Source organism: Pan troglodytes, chromosome 22 (genome assembly GCF_028858775.2).
Source record: "Pan troglodytes isolate AG18354 chromosome 22, NHGRI_mPanTro3-v2.0_pri, whole genome shotgun sequence".
Classification (NCBI taxonomy): Eukaryota; Metazoa; Chordata; class Mammalia; order Primates; family Hominidae; genus Pan; species Pan troglodytes.
This window is the reverse complement of record NC_072420.2, coordinates 19,404,369-19,420,155: the sequence shown is the minus strand read 5'-3', so window position 1 is coordinate 19,420,155 and position 15,787 is coordinate 19,404,369. Positions and strand designations below refer to the sequence as shown.

At 34.9% G+C, this 15,787-nt stretch overlaps 1 protein-coding gene and 1 long non-coding RNA gene across 5 annotated transcripts in view; one reads left to right on the top strand and one right to left on the bottom strand.

Annotated features, from left to right (window-relative positions):
* Positions 1-15,787, top strand: part of TMPRSS15 (transmembrane serine protease 15) — a 214,670-nt gene that overhangs the window by 136,932 nt on the left and 61,951 nt on the right. For all 4 annotated transcript variants that reach the window (XM_063803339.1, XM_063803340.1, NM_001428064.1 and 1 more), the window contains 4 exons: positions 2,803-2,908; positions 3,212-3,362; positions 5,306-5,441; positions 14,698-14,787. In XM_063803339.1, coding sequence (XP_063659409.1) covers positions 2,803-2,908; positions 3,212-3,362; positions 5,306-5,441; positions 14,698-14,787 — 483 coding nt within the window. The remainder of the gene's footprint in view (positions 1-2,802; positions 2,909-3,211; positions 3,363-5,305; positions 5,442-14,697; positions 14,788-15,787) is intronic.
* LOC107970184 (uncharacterized) overlaps positions 3,941-15,787 on the bottom strand; it is a 36,536-nt gene continuing 24,689 nt past the window's right edge. Inside the window, exons 2-4 of the long non-coding RNA XR_001712560.3 lie at positions 10,056-10,164; positions 5,650-5,773; positions 3,941-4,191 (exon numbers count right to left, since the gene is read on the bottom strand). This is a non-coding gene — a long non-coding RNA (uncharacterized LOC107970184). The remainder of the gene's footprint in view (positions 4,192-5,649; positions 5,774-10,055; positions 10,165-15,787) is intronic.

The following is a 15,787-nucleotide window of genomic DNA, read 5'->3' as shown; positions in this document are numbered from 1 at the left end:
AGATAATAAAAGATCTTGAATAAGGGGCTAATTTGATTGTGCATAAGAAAGTATTATTGAGCAATGGTGTAAGAGATGATTCCCAAGAAGAGTCAGAGAGCTAGAAGTGAGATGCGCTTGGAAATAGTGACAATGATGGTCTGTCTTCAGTAATAGTTCCATGCGTTGGGATGTTTCTACTCTGCTCCCTGGTGAGATAGCGCAACAGACATGTTGTGTGAATGTGAGTTTCCATACTTTAAGTGGAAGCAACTGAATGTACAGCTAATTGACAGCTTCTCAAATTAAAGAAGCAAACTGAAACTGTGCCTTAATAAAATTATGCAAGGAAAAAAAAGTGATGGATAATCTTGAGAAGACTTAGGAGAGATGTAATAGTGGCCTTTAAACTTTTGTAGAGCTAACAAATATGTTATATTGTAAATAGTCCCACAAGGCAAAATTAGTTATAATAGGTGCGTATAAGCTTATTTTTTTAAAAAAGAAAATAATTTTCTAATCATGTTGAAACGGAATGGGATGCCTTGGAATACAATAATTTCTTCTGCATCTGGCATCTGTTAACCAGAGATCAAGTGATCCCTTAGGGCAAAATGTTATAGATGAAATTTAAGGACAATTAGTGGTTAGACTAAGTACAGTTTTATGTAAACTACAAATCTCTACTCTTAAACTTTAGCATTTTATAAAGGCTTTTATTCATCTTCTAATTTGTTAACTAAAGAATGTAGCTGATATCACAAAAATAGAAATTTAATGTTATATATTATTTTACTATATTCAATAATATGCAATTCTATATGATATTTACTCTAGGCAAGATTTATAAGGTACTATAGTCTACATAATTAATTATGTTTTACCTGATCACTGACAAAAGAACTCATAGCATCATATTTTGATCATACTGAAAACTCCAAATATATTACTGCTTACTAAGTGAAAAACAGATTCAAACTATTTCAAATTATAACTATTGACTGTGAACATGGCCAAACATAAATAGGAGCATGATGTGTGTTTATATAATTGTAGCTAATTATAAATTTTTCTGAATAGGCTAACCATTTGAGTATTTATTAATGATATTCAGTGGATTTTTTTTTTTTTTTTTTTTTTTTTGAGACGGAGTCTCTCTCTGTCGCCCAGGCTGGAGTGCAGTGGCACGACCTCGGTTCACTGCAAGCTCCACCTCCCGGGTTCACGTCATTCTCCTGCCTCAGCCTCCCGAGTAGCTGGGACTACAGGCGCCCGCCACCACGCCCAGCTAATTTTTTGTATTTTTAGTAGAGACGGGGTTTCACTGTGTTAGCCAGGATGGTCTGGATCTCCTGACCTCGTGATCCGCCCGCCTCGGCCTCCCAAAGTGCTGGGATTACAGGCGTGAGCCACCGCTCCCAGCCATTAAGTGGTATTTTAATTATTTATTCCCCAGTTATGTTCTAAGTAATCAAAAGTAAGGTAAATTCAAAAGCGATTTGGAGTTGTGCATTTGAAGATTGGGTTGTGGGACCTCTCTTCTGTATCTAGGCCACTCTTCTCCATTCAGTCATATAATTAGAACACTAACAAAATAGCTAAGATATGTACTCATGAAATATTACAGCATTATATAAAATAGGAGTAATGTGTTAATAATATAAAATGTTAAACACATTATTAATAGTTTGTCATATAAAGCAAATGAATGTGTACATATTACATTTATTAAGCCACTTGACCATAATTTCACCTTGATAAAACACTCATTTATTCTGAATAATTTTTGCCTCACTGGTCTAAATATGCATTGATATACTACAGGCAGTTCTACTAGCTTCTTTTCTTTATGCCTTGTTCTTACTTTGCATCCCATAAATGAATGAGTTTAAAGTTTATATGCAACATTGCCTATATTTTTCTGTTGCAAAGCACAAGAGAGAAGATGCTTGATTTCAAGTAAACACTAAATTTCATCATCTCATAAAAAATTGCAGTCCAATCAAATTAGATTAATCCAACATCACATTTGCTTTATATAATATTTTGTTACACGATTCTCGCTTCCTGTCATAATATGTGAGCAGGAAACTAAGAATAAAATAAATTCCCCTAAGAAAATGTTCAAAATGTTATCCCAACAACCCTTCGCAAACTTCAAATGACTGAAATCATTGGTTGGAAGAATGAATTTCAGACCAAAAAGCACTTTATGCAGTGGCTTGTGCTATTTTCAAAGCTTTTATACGGATTAGCATGCTTCCTGCTTCTCAGTGATCTGATTACTTATCGTTCATAGGAATAAAGAAAGATAAGACTGTTTTAAAATAAGGCAAGTTCTTATTTAGAGATATGAAGTGTTCAGTGAAATATAAAACTGAAAATCTTAGAAACTCTTAAATTTGCCTTCAAATTTGTATTTAAATATATGTGTATATTCTGAGTTAGTCTACCAGCATCTCTAAATATCCTCATGTGAATTAATCAAAATATCTAGTAAACTAGAATTAAGTCAGGAATTGGACTGAATAATTTAGTGACTCATAATAAGTCAGAATTTTATATATCCTTGGTGGTACTCCACTTCAAGACTCTTGTTTAATAAAGTGGGAGGCCCAGTGTTAATCTATTTTTGTCAATAACAATCTGTTATGGCAAAAATACTGCTTTCTGAGCTCGAGTCTAGTGTCCTGTCCACTATATTAAAATATATTTCCTTAACCTTTCTTCTTAAAGTTTTTCTTTCCTGCTTACAAAGTCTACTTGTCACACAATGAAAATGCAATATTTAAGTGAAATAATTTTTTTTTGATATTTTTACAGGATTTTACATTTCTACCCCAACTGGACCAGGAGGGAGACAAGAACGAGTGGGACTTTTAAGCCTCCCTTTGGACCCCACTTTGGAGCCAGCTTGCCTTAGTTTCTGGTATGTTGTAGACACCTGTTTAAACGCTGTCTTTTTTAATGGGTAACATTGCCTTGCTCAGGCCACCAGGCTCATATTTCACTAAGATGTTGGCTAAAGTTTTAATGCATATACTATTACTTTTCCCAACTGATAAGCAATAAAACATTGATTGATAGACACCTCTCCCCATCCCCAGCAACTCCAAAACCCAGAAGGAAAAAAAAGATTATTTCAAAGAAAATAAAAAATTTAGAAAAGCTCTGAAAAGGACTTATTCTAATGTTGTAGGAATCCAAACATTTTTGCTTCTTTCCAAACTAGGTATCATATGTATGGTGAAAATGTCCATAAATTAAGCATTAATATCAGCAATGACCAAAATATGGAGAAGACAGTTTTCCAAAAGGAAGGAAATTATGGAGACAATTGGAATTATGGACAAGTAACCCTAAATGAAACAGTTAAATTTAAGGTTTGCAAAATACTTTATTATTTATATTTGTATTCTTTTTGTGTGGAACAATTATATTTAGAATGATACAGTGAAAAAATTAATTTATTTTCTGAAGATAATCAAGTCACTTTCTCTACTTGCCCAATCTACCTCACATTTTACCTTGGAGTATTTTATTTTTATTTATTCAATAGCCTATTAAAAACCATCATTGAGGAACAATGTACTAATGAAAATACAGCTTATAATGGTCCATAAAATACATCGAAGTCTTTTAGAATATTTCAGCTTCCTTCAGCAACTTTCTAGCATAGGCCAACCATTTATCTCTAAGCCCTCTGCCTACCTACAATTTTCAGCTTTTCACAAATACCACCTAGGTCAACCGTGCCCTATGCCCATAGGCATCCACCCACCCTGCCCCACTCTGATTTAATCTCCACGTATTTCCTTCAGAAACAAATTATATGAGCTGTAGCATTGGGAAGTCTCTGATCATTTATTTCACATTAAGGTGAACTAATTTTTCAAATAACACTTTAATGTGTTCTCTTCCTGAGGGTCTTTGCAATTAAAATATGGCATAATAGAGGCTATTAGTTTGACCAAATTAATAATATTTTAAATGGGTAATTTCAAACACAAGAGTATCACTTTCAGAAGATGTATATTTGGACAGACACTGCCATCATCAAAGGCTTCAGATTTTCCCCATGACTTGGTGTAAGGTAGGCAATAATTAATGACTCTCAACTGTTTTCCTCCCATCATTCTTTCCTTCTCTTCCTTTTTCCTTCTTTCTTCTTCTTGATCCTTTTATGGGACATTTCCTCTCCAATTTTGTTTTCTGATAATTCAGAGAAGGGTAAGGGAAAATGGAAAGGCCAGGGAGAAAAGAGACAGCAGAAGGGGAAGTCAGTATTGCAGTGGCCAGATGTGGCTATACTCACTGAGCATCTTTTCTAAATAATATAATTGGATCCAGTTTCTCACAGCTCATGAGGTGGTGCGAGAGTGTCAAGTTCTACAGATACGTGCACTTCGGCTTTGCCATTTTGTTGTGAAATCATGAGCAAGTCACCATAGTCTCCTTGAAATTTAATTAGGTCATATGTGTAAGAAAGAAAATAATACTTACTGGAATAATGTCTGGCATGAAGTAGGTGGAATGAATAGACAAATGAGTGAATGAATGAGTGTTGAAAATTAAATAAGATCAATGTATACCATGTGCCTAGCATAGCAAATAGCATATAGCAGACATTCAATTTATGTCTTTCCTCTTCTACATAGCACAGGATCCAGGAAAGTACAGCTAAAATACCCACTGTTCCTGAGAACCTAATATGTTACCTCTGGCCACTGGACCTTTCTTCCAAATCTGGTTCTGTGTCCTCCAGGCACCACCCTTGCACAGTATCCCACATCAACACCCTGGGTGAACTGTGACCAGTAACAGCTGGCCCTGAATGATCGTTTTACACTCATACTCTCTCTCGTCCCCTTCACCCCCAGTGTGTTTTCTCTTCAGGCTTTGTATGCTCTAAGAAGGAAGAAAACTACCTGAATGTTTAATATTGCTGAAAGAAGAAATTTGGGAGAAAATTGCTTTCTCCTGCCAGATGATATATATGCATGACAGAGTACAATGGAGTATGACAATATCATAAGAGAGACACAGACAGAGAGATAGAAACTGTAACAATGTTGACTAATTCAGAAGGAAGACATCATTGGAAATTTAGCCAGTGTGAACACATAATAAGGGGGTTGGGTTCAGCAGAAGAATTTAAAAAGCATGATCTGTCAAGATTTCACTATGTAGTAACGGTTACCATATAGTTCAAGGTGACAATATTGAATCTCTAGACAATATTGAATCTCTTGGGCTCACAAGAAGAATCAAGTCAGAGAAGATTAGAATGGAATCAAATCGTTTCATATGCCTCTCTGAATTGCAGGTTGCTTTTAATGCTTTTAAAAACAAGATCCTGAGTGATATTGCCTTGGATGACATTAGCCTAACATATGGGATTTGCAATGGGAGTCTTTATCCAGAACCAACTTTGGTGCCAACTCCTCCACCAGAACTTCCTAGTAAGTAACCTTCATGTGTATTTTGTCTTATTAAATCATTAACGTCAGGTGTGGAGGCTCACAGCTATAATTCCAGCACTTTGGGAGGCTGAAGCAGGAGGACTGCTTGAAGCCAGGAGTTTGAGACAAGCCTGAGGATTACAGCGAGACTCTGTCTCTACAAAACAAAACAAACAAACACAAATTAGCCGGGCACAGTGGTGCATACCTGTAGTCCCAGCTACCGGAGAGGCTGAGGCAGGAGGGCCTCTTGAGCCTGAGAGATTGAGGCTGTTGTGAGCTGTAATCATGTCACTGCACTCCAGCCTGGGCAAGAGTGTAAGACTCTGTCTCTAGAAAAACAAAACAAAACAAACAAAAAACAATAATTATTTTCAGGTAGATCTTCCTTTGGCTTATTTTCATTATCTCAACCTACTGTTATTTATTTTTCCTGAAAATCAAAGACTTTAAAATATAAGCCAAATGGAGGCTAGCAAAATATTACATGTTACACATAAATCCACAATGAAAATCACTCTTCATTATCGAGCATATTAATGATCATTTTAGTATCTTTCTTATATTCGAAAGTAATAAAGGAGCTGGTTTCCATTTTGTTTTCACTGGAATACAAACAAATGTTGTACTGGCCACGTGGCATGGTCTGTAGTCTTTGGGGAGGGTGCCTTGAGGTTTTTGTGGCCTTCTTAAGGAGTAATTTTAAGAGTTAAGTCTGAAACCTACTATGTCTATTTTTAAAATAATTTAATAACAATGACTAATCAAGCCTGGACTTTGAACATACAGACCTAGATCACCTAAAATATTTTTGTCCTAAATAGTGCCTGTATTAGTCAGCGTTCTCTAGAGGGACAGAACTCATAGGGTAGATGTGTATATGAAACGGAGTTTTTGAGGAGTATTGACTCACATGATCACAAGGTGAAATTTCATAATAGACCATCTGCAAGCTTAGAGCAAAAAAGCCAGTCCAAATCCCCAAACCTCAAAAGTAGGAAAGCTGATTGTGCAGCCTTCAGTCTGTGGCCAAAGGCCTGAGAGCCTCTGGCAACCACTGGTGTAGGTCCAAGAGTCTGAAAGCTGAAGAACTTGGAGTCCGATGTTTGAGGGCAGGAAGCATCCAGCGTGGGGGAAAGATGAAGGCTGGAAAATTCAGCCAGTCTAATCTTTCCACGTTCTTCTGCCTGCTTTTATTCTAGCTGTGCTGGCAGCTGATTATATTGTGCCCACCCAGACTGAGAGTGGGTCGGCCTTTCCCAGTTCCCTGACTCAAATGTTAATCTTCTTTGGCAACACCCTCATAGACACACCCAGGAACAATACTTCGCATCCTTCAATCCAATCAAGCTGGCCTTCAATATTAACTATCACAGTACCTTTGTAAGGCTTTGGAATATGTTCCTTTCATGGGGCCACTCATGTGTTACTGCTGAGAAGTGACCAAGATTCACAATGTCCTATAAGAGCTTTTATAACTCAAAAGAACCAAATGGAGCCTGTGTCTACTTGTGCTCTTAAGTCAAACTGGAAGCGTGACATTTCAGAACAAAACCCATTACCATTCAAATTATCCATGTCAAAGAAGACAATCACTTCATACTACTTTCAGATTAGGGGTTTGACAGAAAAACAAAGAAAAAGAAAAATGCCTATGATAATAAATAATTACAAACATCCACTGACTTTCTATAGGGATTTTTTCACTACACGTGTTTTTATGCAAAAAAAAAACAATGCTTTTTTCTTTGGATTGTGGTGGTTGGAAGCTGACTTAGCTCTACGGCTTTGCTTGGGTTAAACCTCATGTGTGTTTTGTTCTGCATGGATCTGATCCCACAAATGCAGTACTTTTTCCATTTCTCATTTTCTTCAAAGCACACTTAATACTTTTACCAAATTATATCAGCAAATCAGTTTGGAGAGCCTATCCAAATTTGGTTTACTTCCAAAACTATATATTTTTCTGCTTCCAATCTTCAAGGAAAAAAAGCAGACTTTTCAGATGAGTGGCTTTAACAATGAAAAGGCTCTAAAGGTTAATTATGGGTATTTGAGAACATGTAACAAATGAGCTACCATTAGGTTGAAGACAGTAGTTATATTGTCATATTGATCCCATGCCACCATATTGAATGAGCACTTACATTCCATCAAAAGATTGGTTTGCTTTTACTATCTTGTGTATTAACATGTTTAGATGCTTATATGAGATATATATAAATTACTCAATATTTAATCATTCATTCAAAATTTATAAATATCTGCCATCTGCTAACACTGCAGATGAAATGTAAGATGTAGCAATAACCATTAATACATGAAAAAATATATAAATAAATATTTGAAGCAATGTATAATTATGTGCCCCTAAAAGTAATACATGAGAGAAGTAAGTGATAGAGGACTTTGGAGAAAAAAAAAATGTGAGCAGAAGAAGGCTTTAAGGAAGCGTGCAGATAAAAGACGGAATGATACTCATAAAATGGATGCAAAAGCAGGAAAGTACCATACATTCTCATGGAATAATATTGGTCATAAAATTGTGACAAGAAGTGAGTTCCTCCACAGCAAACTCTAGGTCAAATTTACCTTTGCTTTACCAGTGTATGACTGATTCCTAATATCACAATAATTGATGATCAGTAAATACTATTAGAGATGGACTAAGCCTCTCTCTCTCTCTTTCTCTCTCTTTATCTCTCTCTCTGTCTGTCTCTGTCTCTCTCTCTTTTGGATATACTCTTATTTTGGTGACATGAAACTTTTGTTAAACAAAATTTTGGTACCAAAACTAAAGTTTGGAAATGATGGTAGGGATGGGTGTAGGAAAAAATACCCACATAAATGCAGTAATTTTGGATTTGTGGCATTGTTTGAAAATAATTGTCTCACTTCATTTTGTGTAGGTGACCCACACCCTACCTATTTATTATATGGAAGAGTTTTTTTGCAAGAACAACATTCAGCATCATTAAAATCATGGCTTGCTTGATAAATAGTAATTATTCCTACAGATACCAAATATCAGCAACATTTTGCTATTTTGATATTTCAATCATTTAACATGATAGATTTTCTTGATAATTCTTTCTGCTAGTTTGTTCCCCTATTTATTCATAAATAATAAAGAAGAAAAATTTTCTAGGAGGAAGTAACATAGTTTCTTGGACCTGATATTTAAAATGTAGCAACATCTCATCACTACCTAAAACAGAAAATTTGAGGTAACTTTTTTACATCATATCATACATAGAAACAAAATTTTAAATATGATTTCTTAAGTTAAAAATGTATCTATATGACGCTTATAGTCTTCATATTTATATTCCAATCAGAAAGAGAAAAAGATAGCACCTTTATGTCAAGCTTGGTGTCCCTGTCTATTTTAACAATAGGGAAATTATAATGAAAGAATAACCCATCTGATTTGAAAATATAAACTTTAGAATCTGCCCGGAGTCTATTTGTTCCAGTTTCCAAATGGTTCACTTCAAGACAATATTTTTCACAGCAGAAAACATTAATTACCATCAAATGTATTCTGAAAAATTTCATTCTAATGCCATTTGCAATTGGTTCAGTGAAATTCTTATTTGAGCAGAGCTTTTTTGGTTCCAGATCAATGGCTTGTTTAAGCAGTAATAAAAGGAAGCCATGGCTGACTGGCTAATAGCCTTTCTTTGGCTTCGTATAGAGCACTTAAAGAAGAAAACAGTCCCAGATCAGTGACTGAGTAATAACACTCAGTTTCCTCCCTCTTTCCTGGGAACCCACATTGTGCCTAGTCTGAGGAAATGTAAGTTCGGCTTTCATAACCACAGAGATTATTCCATTTCATGACTTTAATAACTTTCTGCTGCATCGATTCTACAACTGTTGCTCTGTGACGTTGGTACAAATGAATGTAAATGTGGGGATTGCACTGAGTACACTTTAAGAGAATAAACATTCCATTACGTGATGATCAAGCCAATTTAAAACAATTTTGATGATTCATGACAAGATACCTACTGAATAGAAATAGGTGTATACAAAACAAAATCCACATTTCAGGCCCCTGGCTTATTTCTGGGGCTTTTAAAACTAATTAAAAAGAAAAACAAAGACAAAACACCTAGCTATAGTATTAGATATTTCAATATTCACTCTTTATTTCCACAGTTTTTCTTTATTTCACCATTTTTAAAGCCATTTTCTACTTCCAAATGTAAATTAAAGGCAATTTGGCATGGCCGGGTGCAGTACCTCACACCTGTAATCCCAGCACTTTGGGAGGCTGAGGGGGGCAGGTCACTTGAGGCCAATAATTCAAGACCAACCTTGCCAACATGGCGAAACCCTGTCTCTCTGGGGAAAAGAAAAAAAAAAAAGTTAATTTGGAAAGTTTTGTAGATGTGACCTAATACTTAGAGCTAAATAATCTAACTTTAGTTCTTCATGTAGATATGAATCAATCAGTACCTGTCTACCTCTCTACCTCTCTTGAAATTGATGGCCATATTCAGCAGAACTGCTTGCTTAGTTGTATCAGTGTGTTTTGGGTTGTTCTATTTTGTTTTAATTATTTTACCTCTAAAACTAATAGCCTGAGCCAGGCACAGTGGCACATACCTGTTGTCCAAGCTACTTGGAAGCCTGAGGCAGAATGATGCTTTGAAGCCAGGAGTTCAAGGCTCGGGTGCACTACGATCATGCTTGTGAATAGCCACAGCACTCCAGTCTGGGCAACAGAGTAAGACTCAATCTCAAAACAAGACAAAACAAAGCAAACTAATAGCCTACGTTTTTGAGCTCTCATTGTCTGGATTTTTATTGATAACCAAATTTAGAGTACAGAGAATAAAAATCTGAACTTTATTGTTACACATTTAATAAAAATATTTATATCAGGAATGATCACTATAACTTGTTAATGAAAACATAAATTTTGATCAAATGAACACAAAATTTTATGGAACATTTTTCTTTAAATTACAACCTAAACTTTTAAAATGCTATTTGTGATACCAAAAGATTTGTGTATCTATTACAATAATGATGAAAAACAATAGCCAATTTTGAAAATTAGCCACTTTTTATATATTCAAACATCAATCAATAGGAGGTATTATTTCTCAAGCTACATCTATTAATTCTATCACATAAAGTATCAATCAAAAATCTATTTTTCCCATATTCTCATTTCTTGTTTTGCCATAAATATCTTTAATTAAAACCCTCTTATTGTAGATGAAAGCTAGGCTCTTCTCTTTTCCACCCCTCAGTAAACACCTCTGCATTAACACACATTTCATGGACATCAGAAGCTTCAGCATGGAGTAAAAAATGACATGCATCAAGGAAAATATCTATCCTTGGCAACCACTTTGCCAAATACTGCATGATATTTACATAGTATATGCAGTGAAAATCCCTATTGGCATAGTAAGAAATTAATCAGAACACAAGTGTTTAAGAGAACCGCTCCCAGAAGAAAAAAAATGAAGGAATTTAACACTATAAATGAATATAATTCCCTATACCAAACAGGCTATTTTACTCTCATTCCCTGGCTGAGGATGTTTTACCTAATGGCACAGCATGACTGTGATATTTGGAATTACATTTCATGAATCTTTTGTTTCTCTATTAGAGGCACATGCCACATCTCTGCTAGAACAACATCACCATTAAAATAAATTGTGTCATATTTAGAATGACTTAAAGTGTTTTTACCAATTCTTTACAGTCATTTATATGCAGAGAGTAACTGATCTATTTTATCAGGCCAGGGATCAGAGATGTCTTATTGGTCAGTTATTTGATAATTATGATTTAAATGCATTTCAAAAAGTACTTAAGTATTTTAAAGGGATGCATTTTCCAAGACTTGTGTTTAGTGGCAAAATCCTAAGTAAACTGCCTGCCTTGACAGGCTTAACTATTACACTTGACAACGTTTGAGTTCTTGTTATGTGCTCATTAACATCCTACCTACTCATCTTTAAGTATAGCACACTAAGTGTTCAATTATGTCAAAATCCAATGCATTTTCCAAATCTCAGCTATTTACTCTATCAGGAATATAAGGTTTTACATTCTTCCTGTTACTTGAGGATAAAATAAGAATAATGGTAAAAAACAAAAATACAAAAAGATTTTTTTAAAAACCCAGTATTGGCCACTGCTAAATTTGTGAAATAGGAAGTTAATTTTTCCCAGTCTTATATCTGAGTGTAATATTTGTCCCTGAAGTTAGTTAGACATTCCCTCCTTCACTGGTCTCATTAAGGATTAAAAGAAGTATTTCATAGCAATGTAGAATTATTGAAATTAAATGTGCCATGTGTATGTAGAGGTTATAGGATTGTGGTAGACCCTTCTTCTGAAATCTTTGTAAATTAGTCATGATTTCCTGTTGAGAACTTGCCCTTATTCTCCATTGTTGTTCCTTCTTTGGTTCACATGCCTTCCTCAGCACCCCATGTACACTCTCTTCTTCCTTCTAGGTTTACCCATCCTTGACCTTACTTGTCAGTGCTTTCATCCACTGCCCTCCTTTTTTTGTTATGTACGTATCAAGTGCCAATTATAGAGACTCAATTTAAACCCTGCCTATGGCAGTGTGAACCAGATGGTGGAAATTATCCAAAGTTTAATCAACCCAATAGGAGACAGTAAATTACTGTGGGATGAGCTCGAGATTAACCATGATGAAGTCTTGACTTTGACACTAGGTGGCTGTGTATGGCATTAAAAAGCAAGTGAATATCTGTAATTCTCAGATTTTCCATGTAAAACTGAAGTAATAATAGTAATTACCCAATCCACAAGATTGCCTTGAAAACCAGTACTAAGTATGGCAGGTAATGCAAAGGAACATTTCTTAAATTATGTCTAATTTTACAACAATCCAAAAAATCCTTAATATATATCTAGTTGTCTCCAATACAACTAACTCAGAGCCACAATTTTCATCCACCAGCTCCAACAAATCCTCCTCTTATACACTGCATTCTCTCCCTATATGAGATAACATGCATGGAAGCACTTTGCAAGATTTGGTAAAACATTTTATTATTTTGATAAGTTCATCTGGGTCTAGACAAACCTGGCCCTGAAAGGCATGAAGAACAGGACCATGCCCTATCTCTTTACAAAACAGGACAGGTTGGCAAAGATCCCGACACTGAGTCAGAGTAATTGCCTTCCTGTCCCATCATATGCATCATGAAACCCAAATCTAAGCAGTGTGTTACATATAAACTTTGAAGATGCACATGAATTTCAAGTGACTTACATAAATAAGGCAGAATATATATGAAAGAGAGATTAAGGAAGAGGGTATGGCTATCAACACTGTCATAGATGTAGAGACACTTAATTATCCCTCCCAAAATCTGATTTCTAGTTTATTGGGGGTAAATAATCTCAGTATTATATGCCTTTCATAATAGAAAAGAATATATTTATTCCAGTTTTCTGCATTCTTCAAATGAGGTTACTTTTCTTCTTTTGGTCTTGTTTTAAAACATAATAATGGTAACAAGAATTAGATACAATTAGAATGTTTAAAATAGTTGATGATTTTTTACATTACTTTAGAATTTGTTTCTAATAAATGAAACAACAAAGTATGTTAAGAATTTTATAAAGTTAATCTACCTACTTAAAGTGTCAGACTCTGAGCTGGAAGATCTGTGCTCTGTTGTTTTAATAAATTTGCCTTAATAATTACCCGTCTCAACCTGGCTTCTGCGCAATGTTGGCTACCAGATCGGGGCATTGATTAAGCATTTATTAAGCAAATGAAGTTTCACTTTGTCTCCCTTTCCTTACTATCAATGTGCAGAATAGTGAAGCTTTCCCTTAAGACTACCAAAAAATAAATAAATAAATGAAAAAAAAAAAGGAAAATCAAGAATTGCAGAATTAAATGATTTACTAGCCTTTCTTGTTAGAGAGTGGTAAATATTGAATTCATTTTATTTTAGGTAAACATTTTCTACAGTAGGGATTTTATATCTTGGTTTATTAAACCTATTTATAAAAGATATTTGACAAAAAATTTCCTTTGTACAAATAATTTTAGGGAAGTGCTGTGCATATCATGCTTTCTTGAAGATTCACAAAGGCCATAAGAATGCTAAAGAAATTTTGAGAAGTTCTTATCTATTTTTTTTTCCAATTTTCTTTTTTACTTTTAAGTTCAGGGGAACAAGTGCAGGTTTGTTACACAGGTAAACTTGTGTCATGGAGGTTGGTTGTACAGATTATTTTATCACATAGGTATTAAGCCTAGTACTCACAAGTGATTTTTCCTGATTCCCCTTCCTCGTACCACTCTCCACCCTCTGAAAGGCCCCAGTGTGTGTTGTTTCCCTCTGTGTGTCCATGTGCTCTCATCATTTAGCTTTCACTTATAAGTGAGAACATGCAGAATTTGATTTTCTGTTCTTGTGTTAGTTTGCTAAGGATAATGGTCCCCAGCTCCATCCATGTCCCTGCAAATGTCATGATCTTATTATTCTTTATTACTGCATAGTATTCCATGGTATATATGTACCACCTTTTCTTTATCCAGTCTATCATTGATGGACATTTAGGTTGATTCAATGTCTTTCCTATTTTGAATAGCGCTGCAATGAAACAACGTGTGCATGTGTCTTTATAATAGAATGATTTATATCCCTTTGGGTATATACCGAGTAGCGGAATTGCTGGGTCAAATAGTATTTCTGTCTTTAGGTCTTTGAGAAATTACCACACTGTCTTCCACATAGTTTAACTAATTTACATTCCCACCAACAGTCTATAAGCATTCATTTTTTCCCACAAACTCTCCAATATCTGTTATTTTTTGACTTTTTACTAATAGCCATTCTGACTGGTGTCAGATGGTACCTTTTGCAAATTATGCATCTGACAAAGATCCAATATCCAGCTTCTATAAAGAACTTAAATTTATAAGAAAAAGAATAAACAACCCCACAAAAAAGTGGGCAAAGGACATGAACACTTTTCAAAAGGTAACATACATGCGGCCAACAATCACATGAAAAAAAGCTCAACATCACTGATCATTAGAGCTCTTATCTATTTAACTGTATTTTTCCTTTACTTAAACTGCAGCATTTACCCTAACATGACTCTAAAATTTACTTGTCAAAATTTGTATTCTAAGAAATGTAATTGAAAATTCGCTGGCATATGGTATTATCTCTCTGAAATAAACATTGTATTACTGATGATTTCCCATTGCTTTCCTTTTCAGCGGACTGTGGAGGACCTTTTGAGCTGTGGGAGCCAAATACAACATTCAGTTCTATGAACTTTCCAAACAGCTACCCTAATCTGGCTTTCTGTGAGTCATTTCTTTTCCAGGTCATCAGAAACAAATGTCCATATGAAATGTAGATCTCCCCTTGACGCAGCAAAGTAGATTATAAATTTGTCAAACATGGGTACACCTATCATGTCTACCTATAAGATTGCTTAATATAACAACAAAAATAACAATAATTGCTAAATATATATAGCATTTGTTTCATGCCAGGCACTGTGTTAATGCCCAATATACATTATTTCATTCATTTCCCACAAGAACTTCTTGAAGCAGGTGTCATTATTATAATTCCAAATTTAGAAGTTGAATAACAACAGTGAGAGAACCAGTGTTACTCCAGACACCGCTTTCTAAATCACTCTCCTTGTTTGTGCATATAATGTCTATAGTGTGTTTAACAAGTTTGCAATTTCATAGGACAAAGACAATGGAAAGTATTAAAAAGTAAAGAACCAGTTGTAGCATTCACACTTTTTGCAAATATACACTAGAGCCAATAAAGCAGATAGCTACAGTTATGTAATTATTTCCAGTATAAAAAATAAAATTATAAGAAAGATCACTAAAAAATTTGTCTAGAGAAAATAGTTTGCTAAAACTGCATAAAGACTACCTCTACATCAATGTTCCTAAATAGATAAACTCATATAAAGATACATAAAGATTGTGTTGGAGATGCAGATTCCCTAGCCCATCCTACAAAGGTTCCACTTCAGGAGTCTGGACTGGGTAACAAACATCTTTCCATGGTCGTGCCTTATTAAGACCACTAAGCTAAATGGAAAATTCTGTCAATGAAAGAAATGCCTCAATGGCGGGAAAAATGTGTCTTCAGAAAAAGCCAACCTTGTTCCTTCAGATGATCAAGAGATAAGAGAGCATCACTTTCATAGGTGCATATAGGGTCAATATTGTAGACAAATACCTCATCCCCAAAAAATAAACAGCAACTAATCTAATTTGACTTCTTTGGGGAAACAGAGTTATCTCTGCTTCACACTGAAGACATCTTTTTTTT